The 12,013-nt window shown below is 33.3% G+C and overlaps 1 protein-coding gene across 2 annotated transcripts in view; it reads left to right on the top strand.

Annotated features, from left to right (window-relative positions):
* Positions 1-11,206, top strand: part of LOC135142769 (fibrillin-2-like) — a 58,455-nt gene extending 47,249 nt beyond the window's left edge. The window contains exons 23-31 of one of the 2 annotated variants that reach the window (XM_064074512.1): positions 6-164; positions 246-1,340; positions 1,393-1,685; positions 8,402-8,534; positions 8,581-9,033; positions 9,078-9,608; positions 9,659-9,864; positions 9,914-10,366; positions 10,417-11,206. In XM_064074512.1, the coding sequence (XP_063930582.1) occupies positions 6-164; positions 246-1,340; positions 1,393-1,685; positions 8,402-8,534; positions 8,581-9,033; positions 9,078-9,608; positions 9,659-9,864; positions 9,914-10,366; positions 10,417-10,638 (3,545 nt within the window). In that variant the 3' untranslated portion in view covers positions 10,639-11,206. The remainder of the gene's footprint in view (positions 1-5; positions 165-245; positions 1,341-1,392; positions 1,686-8,401; positions 8,535-8,580; positions 9,034-9,077; positions 9,609-9,658; positions 9,865-9,913; positions 10,367-10,416) is intronic. The other variant, XM_064074513.1, reaches the window with a different exon arrangement.
* Positions 11,207-12,013: the final 807 nt, after the last annotated feature.

The following is a 12,013-nucleotide window of genomic DNA, read 5'->3' on the forward strand; positions in this document are numbered from 1 at the left end:
TACAGGGGAATGCGTGGATATGAGAAAGGATCTGTGTTTCTTGAACTATAGCAGATGGAGGTGTTCCACCCCCATGACCCAGAACCAAACCCGCAAAGTTTGTTGTTGTTCCATGGGAGAAGCATGGGGACAACCGTGTGAACCTTGTCCATTGCCAGGCACCAGTAGGTACACATTGCAGTTTTAGCGCAAATTTAAGAACTCGTTTCGTGATGAAGTACCACGTGTATTTTAACGATTTTTAGGTGAGCATTTTGCGTTGTGTGGGGGAAGACCCGGGCAAATCGTCAACCCTATGACCAATGAAACTATAGAAATCAACGAGTGCGACTTGATGCCGTCCATGTGCAAGCACGGTGAGTGCATGAACACACCTGGAAGCTTCGAATGTCAATGCAATCGAGGGTACATTTACGACGCCAATTCCCACCAATGTATTGACGATAACGAGTGTCTAAGAAACCCGTGTGAGGGCAATGCGCAATGTATTAACCTCCCGGGTAGTTTCGAATGTAAGTGTCCCGAAGGGTACAAACACGGTTCGACCTTCATGGACTGCGTCGACATTAACGAGTGTATTGAAAAACCCAACATCTGTCAAAACGGGGATTGTAAGAACCTTCAAGGGAGCTTCCAGTGTATTTGTAACCCCGGGTACCTACTCACTCCATCCAGGGACACCTGCATCGACGTCGACGAGTGTATAAGGCACCCTAACATATGCAACAATGGTTCTTGCTTGAACATGGTAGGCCAGTACAAGTGCCACTGCAACGCCGGGTTCAAACTGAGCAACAACAACGACTGCGTGGACGTCGACGAATGCCACATGATGCCATTTTTGTGCAGAAATGGTAGGTGCAAAAACACTTTGGGTTCTTTCACTTGTGAGTGTGCCACTGGGTACACTTTATCCGCTGATGGACACAACTGTCGCGACGTGGATGAGTGCCACGAAGTACCCGGAACCTGTTTACCCCCCGGTCGTTGTACCAACGTCATGGGGTCCTTCGTATGTACCTGCCCCAACGGGTACGAACTCAGCCCTCTCACCAACTTATGTGAAGACATCGACGAGTGTGTGGTCAATCCCGGAATTTGTGAAAACGGGGTTTGTACCAATACGGACGGTGGCGCGTTTTGTACGTGTCCAGAAGGGTTCATTCTTGACCACAATACCATGAAGTGTATCGACATACGACAGGAGCAGTGCTATGATTCGTTCAATAGAGGACAGTGTTCAATCCCCAGAGGGATGCAACTAACAGAAAAAGAGTGCTGTTGTTCCAAAGGGGAAGCTTGGGGGCGGGAGTGTGAGCGTTGTCCGGCTGAAGGGTCTAGTAAGATAGTCATTTACCGATTATTGTAGTTTAACAACTGAAACCCTTTTAGCTCAGTTCTTGAAACTTTGTCCCGAAGGATTGGGTCGGATGGATACTGGAAGCGACCTCAACGAGTGTGAATTGATGCCGAATATTTGCGAAGGAGGGGAGTGTGTTAATACGGATGGGTCCTTTAGGTGTGAGTGTCCGATGGGGTATATTCTGGATTCCACTGGTCGGAAATGTGTTGACGAAAATGAGTGCATTACGAATCCGAATGTGTGTGGAAATGGGACTTGCACTAACGTAATTGGGGGTTTTGAGTGTAGTTGTGGTGAAGGTTTCGCACCTGGACCTCTTCAGGTAAGTTAACAATTTTTTCAGTTTAGGGGGGCTGCTTTCATGTTTTCTTAACGTGACTCATACAGTACGAAAAAATAGGTCTTTCGTTTCTGTATGCGTGTCTGATTCTTATTAGATAGATCATATCCGAAAAGAAGCTAATTACTTATTATTTGCGTGTTTTAATTAAAATTGTGTGACAATTTTTTTAGTTTTCGATTTTTCGGTTTTTTGATTTTTCAACTTTCGATTTCTCAGTTTTTCTCTGTTTTAATTTTAGGATTTTTTAGTTTCTTTCAATTTCCCAATTTTTCGTTCACTCAATTTTTAGAATTTTTCAGTGTTTCGATTCTTCAATTTTTTAATTTTATGATTTCTCAATTTTTCGATTTTCCGGTTTTTAGATTTTCAATTTTGCCGTTTCTTAAAGTTTAGATTTCGACTTATATTTCTCAAATTTTTAATTTTCAATTTCCTGACGTATCAGTTTTTCGATTTTTCAGTTTTCTTTGAATTTTCAGTTTTTTTCACATTTCGATTTCTCGAGTCTTTAGTTTTTCCACATTTATTTTTTCGATTTTCCAAGTTTTTGAATTTTTAAATTTTGATTTTTCGATTTTCTGATGTTTTTGTTGTTTTTCAATTTCTTGATTTTCCAACTTTCGATTTCTCAATTTCTTAAACTTTCAGTTTTAGGACTTTTCAGTTCTCTGATTTTCAATTTTTCAATTTCTCGATTTAAAATTTTTCTGTTACTCAATTTTTCGATATTTCATTTATGGCATTTTTCAGTTTTTCGATTCTTCAATTTCTCGATTCTTATAAATTTTCTGTTTCTCGATTTTTTTTAATTTATGACTTCAATTTTCCGATATTTTAGTTTAACAATTTTCAATTTTCAGGTCTTCAGTTTTTCCATTTTCCAATTCTATATTTTCGATTTTTCAACTTTTTAATTTCATGACTTTTTCACTTTTAGATTCTTCGATTTCCCGTTTCTCGAATTTTTGATGTTTTGATTTCTCAATGTTTCAGTCTTGGGATTTTTCAATTTTTTTGATTTTTCGAATTTTCTTAGAATTTCCAGTTTTTCGAATTATCGATTTATCAATTTTTCGATGTCAGTTTTGGAACTTTTCCATATTTAAATTTTTTCATTTTTTTTTTATTTCTTGATTTTTTACTTTTTCGGTTTTTAAAATTTTAAATTTTTGGATTTTGCAGTGTTTCAAATTTTTGACGTTTTGGTTTCTCGATTTTTCAGTTTTTCGACATTTTACTTTTTCGTCGATTTTTAAAGTTTCGATTGTTTTTCAAGTTTTTTTTGTTTTTTCCGATTTTTTAAATTTTTCAACTTTCGATTTCTCAATTTTCCCAAATTTTAGTTTTAGGATTTTTCAGTTTTTTGATTCTTCAATTTTTCAGTTTCTCGATTTAAAATTTTTGCATTACTCAATTTTCCGATATTTGATTTTTAGGATTTTTTAATTTTTCGTTCTTCAGCATCCTCGATTTTTTAAGTTTTTTCGATTTTTCTGTTTCCAATTTTTCCAATTTTTGGCGTTTCTAAATTTTCGATATTTTTGATTTCTCCATTTTTTCAGTTCTTGATTTTTAGATTCTTTGATTTTCCCATTTCTCGACTTTTTGAAGTTTCGATTTCCCAACTTCTCGATTTTGCAGTTTTTCAGTTCTTCAATTTTTTGATTTGTCAATTTTTCAATTTTCGATTTTTAAAATTTTTTTCCGAATTTTTCGAAATTAGGATTTTTTAGTTTTTGATCCGTCAGTTTCTCGATTTTAAATTTTTCGATTACTCACTTTCTGAATATTTAATTTTTGGGATTTTTCAGTTTCTCAATTCTTCAATTTCTCGTTTTATTTTAATTTTCGATTTCTCAATTTCTTTTGTTTTTCGATTTCTCAATTTTCAGTTACTTCAATTTCACGACTATTCAATATTTTGAGTTTCTAATTTATCCTTTTTTCAATTTTTCAATTTTTGACGTTTCTAAATTTTCGAGTTTTCGACTTTTTCATTTATCGATTTATCAACTTCTCGAAGTTTCAGTTTTGGAATTTTTCAACTTTTAGATTCTTCAATTTTTCGATTTTTTGACTCGATTTTTCGATTTCTAGATATTTTCGATTTTTTAAATTTCAGATGATTTGGTTCGAATTTTCGATTGTTCATTTTTTCGATGTTTCAATTTACTTATCTTTACTTTTTTGGATTTTCAATTTTTTTCCGTTTCTCAGTTTTTCGATTTTTAAAATTTAAAATTTTTCAATTTTTCAAATGTTAAATTTTTTCGACTTCTTGTCTCTTCGAATTCTCGACCTTTTGATGTTAGTCGATGTTTCAATTTTTCCATTTTTCCATTTTTGGGATTTTCAAATTTTCTCTTTTCCAAATTTTCCAAGCATCAATTTTTCAATTTTTCGACATTTCACTTTTAGGGTTTTTCAATTCCTCATTTTTTAATTTTGGAATTTTTGATTTTGGGATTTCTCGTTTTTGGATTTTTCAGGATTTCTCGATTTTTCGTTTCCTCATTTGTTTGATTTCACAGTTTTTCGATTTTCAATTTTTCCATGTTTCTGTTTTGGAGTTTTTAATTTTTCCATTCCTCAATTCCTCAAATTTCCTGTTTTTTGACTTTTCGATTTTTCGATTTATCAGTTTTTCGATATTTCAGTTTTGGAAATTTTCTAAATTTAGATTCTTCAATTTTTTTATTTTTCGACCTTACGATTTTTCCATCCGATTTTTGATTTCTTAGTTTTTTACTTTTTCGGTTTTTTAAAATTCAGCTTTTTCGATTTTTTGACGTTTCGATTCCTGGATTCTTCAGTTCTTCGACATTTTAATTTTTCGATCGAATTTTACATTTTGAATTTTTCAAATTTTTCATGTTATTTTTTTCTATTTTCTTATTTTTCAACTTTCGATTGTTTAATTTTTCGAAATTTGTGTTTTAGGATTTTTCAGTTTTTTGGTTCTTCAATTTTTCAGTTTTTCATTCTTCAGTTTCTCGATTTTACAATTTTTCGAGTCTTTAATTTTTCCATTTTTCAGTTTTTCAATTTTTAGCGTTTCTAAATTTTCGATTATTTTATTTTTGATTTCTTGATTTATTTGAGTTTGGATTTTGAAATTTTGTATTTTTGCATTTTTGGATGTTTTTTGTTTATGTCGTATGTATTTATTTTCGTAATGTATAGATTTTTAATTTTCGATTTCCCAATTTTTCGAAATTACAATTTCTCAGTTTTTTGGTTTCTCAATTTTTAATTTTTCGATTACTCAATTTTTGGATATCATTTTTGGGATTTTTCAGTTTATCGATTCTTCAGTTTCGTTTTTATTAAATTTTCGATTTTTCGACTTTTTAACTTATCGATTTACCAATTTTTCATTATTTAGATTCTTCAATTTTTCGACTTTTTGGCATTACGATTTCTTGACTCGATTTTTCGATTTGTATACATATTCGATTTTTTAAATTTCAGATGATTTGGTTTTTTAAATTTTAATTTTTAAAATGTTTGATTTTTCGATTACTTATTCAGTTTTCCAATTTTTTGATTTCTGGGTTTATCCAGATTTCGAATTTTCGATTGTTGATTTTATCGATATTTCAATTTACCTATTTTTATTTTTAAATTTTTTTCTGTTTCTCGGTTTTCGATTTTTAAAATTTAAAATTTTTCGTTTTTTCAAATGTTAATGACTTCTCGACTCTTCTATTTCTCGACCTTTTGATGTTAGTCGATGTTTCAATTTATCCATTTTTCCATTTTTGGGATTTTCAAATTTTCTCTTTTCCAAATTTTCGAAGCCTCAATTTTTCAATTTTTCGACATTTCAGTTTTAGGATTTTTCAATTCCTCATTTTTTTAATTTTGGATTTTTGATTTTGGGATTCCTCGTTTTTGGATTTTTCAGGATTTCTCGATTTTTCGTTTCCTCATTTGTTTGATTTCGCAGATTTTCGATTTTCAATTTTTCAATGTTTCAGTTTTGGGGTTTTCAATTTTTCGATTCTTCACTTCTTCAAATTTCCAGTTTTTTGACTTTTCCATTTTTCGATTTATCAGTTTTGGAACTTTTCGAAATTTAGATTCTTCAATTTTTTGATTTTTCTACCTTACGATTTTTCCACCCGATTTTTGATTTCTTGGTTTTTTACTCTTTCGGTTTTTTAAAATTCAGTTTTTTCGATTTTTTGACGTTTCGATTCCTCGATTTTTCTTTTAATTTTTCGATCGAATTTTATATTTTAAATTTTTCAAATTTTTAATCTTCTTTTTTCTATTTTCTAATTTTTCCACTTTCCATTGCTCAATTTTTCGAAATTTGAGTTTTAGGATTTTTCAGTTTTTTGTTTCTTCAATTTTTCAGTTTTTCGTTCTTCAGTTTCTGGATTTTACAACTTTACGAGTCTTTAATTTTTCCATTTTTTAGTTTCTCAATTTTTTGTGTTTCTGAATTTTCGATTATGTTACTTTTTGATATCTTGATTTTTTTGAGTTTGGACTTTTAAATTTTATATTTTTGAATTTTTGGATGTTTTTTTGTTTATTTCAATGTCTAGATTTTTCATTTTCGATTTCCCAATTTTTCGAAATTACAATTTCTCAGTTTTTGATTCCTCAGTATTTCGGTTTCTCAATTTGAAATTTTTCGATTACTTAATTTTTGGATATCATTTTTGGGATTTTTCAGTTTCTCGATTCTTCAATTTCTCGTTTTTTATTAAATTTTCGACTTTTTGACTTATCGATTTACCAATTTTTCGATGTTTCAGTTTTGGAATTTTTCAATATATAGATTCTTCAATTTTTCGATTTTTTGCCTTTACGATTTTTTGACTCAATTTTTCAAATTTCAGATTATTCGGTTTTTCAGTTTTTGTTTTTTAAAATTTTCCAATTTTTCGATTTCTGAATCTATCCAAATTTCGAATTTCAATTATTCAATTTCTCGATATTTCAATTTACTTCTTTGCTTTTTGGAATTTCAATGTTTTCCGTTTCTCGGTTTTCGATTTTTAAAATTTTAAATTTTTCAACTTTCAAATGTTAATTTTTTTGATTTTAATATTTTGATTTTTAGGTTTTTCGACTTCTCGACTCTTCCATTTCTCGACCTTTTGATGTTAATCGATGTTTCAATTTTTCCATTCTTCCGTTTTTGGGATTTTCAAATTTTCTCTTCCAAATTTTCGAAGCCTCAATTTTTCAATTTTTCGACATTTCAGTTTTAGGATTTTTCAATTCCTCATTTTTTTCGATTTTTCGATTTATCAGTTTTGGAACTTTTCGAAATCTAGATTCTTCAATTTTTTGATTTTTCGACCTTACGATTTTTCCATCCGATTTTTGATTTCTTGGTTTTTTACTTTTTCGGTTTTTTAAAATTCAGTTTTTTCGATTTTTTGACTTTTCGATTCCTCGATTTTTCAGTTTTCCGACATTTTAATTTTTCGATCGAATTTTACATTTTAAATTTTTCAAATTTTTAATCTTTTTTTTCTAATTTTTCCACTTTCCATTGCCCAATTTTTCGAAATTTGAGTTTTAGGATTTTTCAGTTTTTTGATTCTTCAATTTTTCAGTTTTTCGTTCTTCAGTGCCTCAATTTTACAATTTTTCGAGTCTTTAATTTTTCCATTTTTCAGTTTCTCAATTTTTAGCATTTCTAAATTTTCGATTATTTTACTTTTTGATATCTTGATTTTTTTGAGTTTGGACTTTTAAATTTTGTATTTTTGAATTTTTGGATGTTTTTTTTTGTTTATTTCGTATGTATAGATTTTTAATTTTCGATTTCCCAATTTTTCGAAATTACAATTTCTCAGTTTTTGATTCCTCAGTATTTCGGTTTCTCAATTTTAAATTTTTCGATTACTCAATTTTTGGATATCATTTTTGGGATTTTTCAGTTTATCGATTCTTCAGTTTCGTTTTTATTAAATTTTCGATTTTTCGACTTCTTGACTTATCGATTTACCAATTTTTCAATATTTAGATTCTTCAATTTTTCGATTTTTTGCCTTTACGATTTTTTGACTAGGTTTTTTCTTTTTTTAAATTTCAGATGTTACAGTTTTTCAATTTTTGATTTTTAAAATTGTCCAATTTTTCGATTTCTGGGTCTATTGAGATTTCGAATTTCGATTATTCAATTTCTCGATATTTCAATTTATTTATCGGTTTTTCGATTTTTAAAATTTTCAATTTTTCAAATGTTAATTTTTGATTTTAATTTAATATTTCGGTTTTTCGGGGTTTCGACTTCTCGACCTTTTGATGTTCTAATTTTTCCATTTTTCGGTTTTTGACCTTTTCAAATTTTCTCTTTTCCAATTTTTCGAAGTGGGTATCGATTTTCTGAATTTTTCGACATTTCAGTGTTGAGTTTTTGTAAACGATCGATTTTTCATTTTTTCGTTATTTTAAATTTTCGATTTTTCGATTCCTCAGTTTTTCGATTTTACGGTTTTTGAGGTTTCGATTTAATTTTAATTGTTTTTAATTCCTCAATATTTCAAGTTTCCTATTTTCCAAATTTTCGACATCTCGGTTTTTTGACTTTTCAAATGTTTCGACATTTCAATTTTGGAAAATTTTCAATTTACGAACTCGTAATTTTTCAATTTTTTAAATTATAGATTTTTCAATTTTTCTATTTTCAAAATTTTTCGATTTCTCAATTTTTCAATTGTTTCAAGGTGTGCGAGGACGTAAACGAGTGCCACGAAATGGGCAACCAATGCGCCTTTAGATGCCACAACGTCCCCGGCTCCTTCAGATGCATCTGCCCCTACGGATACGCATTAGCCCCTGATGGAAGACACTGCCAAGGTACCACCCACCCAATTTTGCCCACAAACCTAACACCCAGTTTCAGACGTCGACGAATGCATAACCCCCGCCAACAACTGCAAATTCCAATGCAAGAACCTCATTGGTTCATTCATGTGCATCTGCCCCGAAGGCTACACCCAAGTTGGCTTAACCGACGACTGCCGAGACATCAACGAGTGCGCCGTCAACCCCAACATGTGCGAAAACGGCGAATGCGTCAACCTCCAAGGCTCCTTCAGGTGCGACTGCTACGACGGCTACGAACCCACACACGACAGAAGACGATGCATAGACCGAAGACAGGGAGTCTGCTTCAGGAAGTTGATCCACGGCCGCTGCACCACCCACAATCGCGAAATCAAACAAGTAACAAAAGCGGATTGTTGTTGTTCCATGGGGGAAGCGTGGGGACCGCAGTGCGAGCTTTGCCCCTCGAAATACTCACCCCAGTACCAGGAACTTTGCCTAGACAGCGGTTTCACAGTGGATGGACAAGGTAACAAAATCAATCACTCGTTCGTTTTTAATTGTACCTTCCAGATGTCAACGAGTGCGAAACCATCCCGGATTTGTGTCGCAACGGACAATGCATTAACACCATGGGTTCCTACCGGTGTATTTGTAACAAAGGGTTCAAAGCGGATGCGTCTGGGTTGTTCTGTCTGGATATCAACGAGTGTGAGCACAGATCGCCTTGTCAACACATCTGTAGAAACACAGAAGGCAGTTTTGTTTGTTCGTGTCCACCTGGGTATTTGTTGAACGCCGATGGTCTGACCTGTAGGGACTTGGATGAGTGTGCTACTGGTCAACACGTGTGTCAGCACACTTGTGTCAACACCCAAGGGAGTTACTCTTGTTCTTGTCCCAAAGGGTACAATCAAATCGGTGATGATTGTCAAGATATAAACGAGTGTAAAGAGGATATCGGGATGTGTCCTAAACCTGGTCGTTGTGTCAACACCTTGGGGAGCTTCAAGTGTATTTGTCCTAGACGATTTAAGCTTGACAAGAGTGGCAGTTACTGTATAGATGCAGATGAGTGTACTGATGACGGGAAATGTCCAGAAGGTAACGCGTTTGGTGGTTTTGCTAAGTGTCTAGGTTGTTTGTGGTTTTAGGTTGCCAAAACTTGATCGGTGGGTATAGGTGTGGTTGTCCGGATGGCTATGTCTTACACTACTATTATAATCAATGCGTGGATGATAACGAGTGTGCTAATAACCCATGTGGTACTAGTGGTAACTGCTTCAACACTCCTGGTAGCTACAGATGTGGGTGTCCTGATGGGTACCAGTTTGACAATAAACTGAGTATTTGTATCCAGGTTCGTTACACGATATTGTGAATGAGAAAAGTCTAAGAATGTGTTCCAGGTGAGTGCTGGGTGCAGTGGTGCCCCTTGTGCCTTCGGTTGTACATCTTCGGGTTCAGCCGGATTTGCTTGTGGTTGCCCACAAGGCTACCAACGCATCGGCCAAGGCCACTGTCTTTCCACGATCACTCCAGCTACAGTTGGCTATGGACAAGACCTAGGGGACGTCCCTACGTACACCATCAACGAAGGCTACGGATCCGCATCAAACGACAAGCTTATAACGACTGAAGGCTGCTTCTCCTGCAAGGTCAACGGTCGACATAGACGCAACTCCAGACACTACAAACTGAGTCTCGAATCGAGTTCGAACGGCACCCACACCATGAAGCAACTCTTCAAAAGATCCAGACGATTTCGCAGACACCACCACGGCGAAGATCTAGAATTGAAGATCAGTCTAGCCCAAACTAGACACAGAATGAGAATAATCAAACTCCAGCCTGCCATCAAGGTACTACTTCGCCTTTTCGTATTCTTCTTCTAGTGACAGTTATTTTCCAGCGCGACGTGGAGTACATGATCGTTCGAGGTAACGAAAACGGCAAGTTCGAGTTGGTGAAGAAGCACGGAGTTTGGGCTTTGCATTTCCGGCGACGGCTTAAGCACCCCGGAGCTTTCGACTTGTTGGTTCACGGAAGACCGGTAAATAGTGATAATGGTAGCAACGATGTCAGTTACGACAAACCGTTAACACTGAGAGTGCGACTGATTGTTACCGAGTGAGGGGTTTTCTTGCGTTGGCAGTTAGGTAAAGTTGTTTTTAATATTGCTTAAGAGTCGATGAGTTTGTAAATTAAACACGACCGCACTTGCTACCGAAACGACGAATAGTCGTTTTTATAAAATATACTTTCGCAACACATTCAAATGTGATAGGAAACCGTCATTTTGTAAGTCGAACGGTGAAACACACTGCCAAATTTCATGTGTTCTTTTTTGTAACCTTTTTTGTGCAATGCGCTGCCCGTCTTTGGTACTCGAGTTATTTCGTGTTCATTTTTTATGAGGAAGTAATTTTACAATATACATGTTTTTATAATAAGCTTTATAATAAACTTTAAAGTATTACTACAGAATTATATGAGTAGAACATATTTATATGTATAGTTAAGTATTTAATTAGTTACCTAAAATTTTTATTTTATAAAGAAATCCTTGTAATATATTTGCTTTCTCAGTAATAAAATATCTTTGCATACACAAACCGGTCTTTTTTTTACCCACTGATTTGACATATACCTAGTAAAACCCATAGAAGTTGTAGATAAGCGAAGAAAAATGTTGCTGTCTCGGTGGGAATCGAACCACACGCACCCCGCTTGCCGGGCAGGCATCCTGACCACTAGACCACGAGACCGCTTACTTTCTCCGCTTACCAACGTGTTATTGTGCCGCCACAAAATCATACAAATTTTCGTAGGTATATGTCAACTGAGTTAAGTATATTTCAGGTATATATGGTTAGCAAAAACAAAAAACTGTCGCAACTACGCTGTTCTGACTTGATGATGAAACATTCATGAACTCCTCTAAAGAATTTTCACCCATATAAAACAGTGTATTTTACTTTTTTAACAATTAGTGTATTTTTTACACAATTAAATCATAAAAAATATATTTACTTAATAGTAAACTAGCTTTATTATTCTACTTTTGAAAGCAACGAGGAAATCGACTTTATGTCCACAAACAGAAGTGAGCTTTATCTCAATAGCAACTTTACTGAGGTTTATTTTAGTAGTTCTTGGGTAATATCGATGTTTTCCAACTTCTCAAAATTTCAGTTTTAGGATTTTTCAGTTCTCTGATTTTCAATTTTTCAATTTCTCGATTTAAAATTTTTCTATTACTTAATTTTTTCGATATTTCATTTATGGCATTTTTCAGTTTTTCGATTCTTCTAAATTTTCTGTTTCTCGATTTTTTTTTAGTTTACGACTTTTCAGTTTTCCGATATTTTACTTCAACAATTTTCAATTTTCAGGTCTTCAGTTTTTCCAGTTTCCAATTCTAAATTTTCGATTTTTCAACTTTTTAATTTCATGACTTTTTGAGTTTTTATTATCGATTTATCAATTTTTCGCTGTCGGTTTTGTAA

This window comes from Zophobas morio, unplaced genomic scaffold, assembly GCF_036711695.1.
Source record: "Zophobas morio isolate AGI-343-1 ecotype UQ-CSIRO unplaced genomic scaffold, CSIRO_AGI_Zmor_V1 ptg000054l, whole genome shotgun sequence".
NCBI classification, from domain to species: Eukaryota; Metazoa; Arthropoda; class Insecta; order Coleoptera; family Tenebrionidae; genus Zophobas; species Zophobas morio.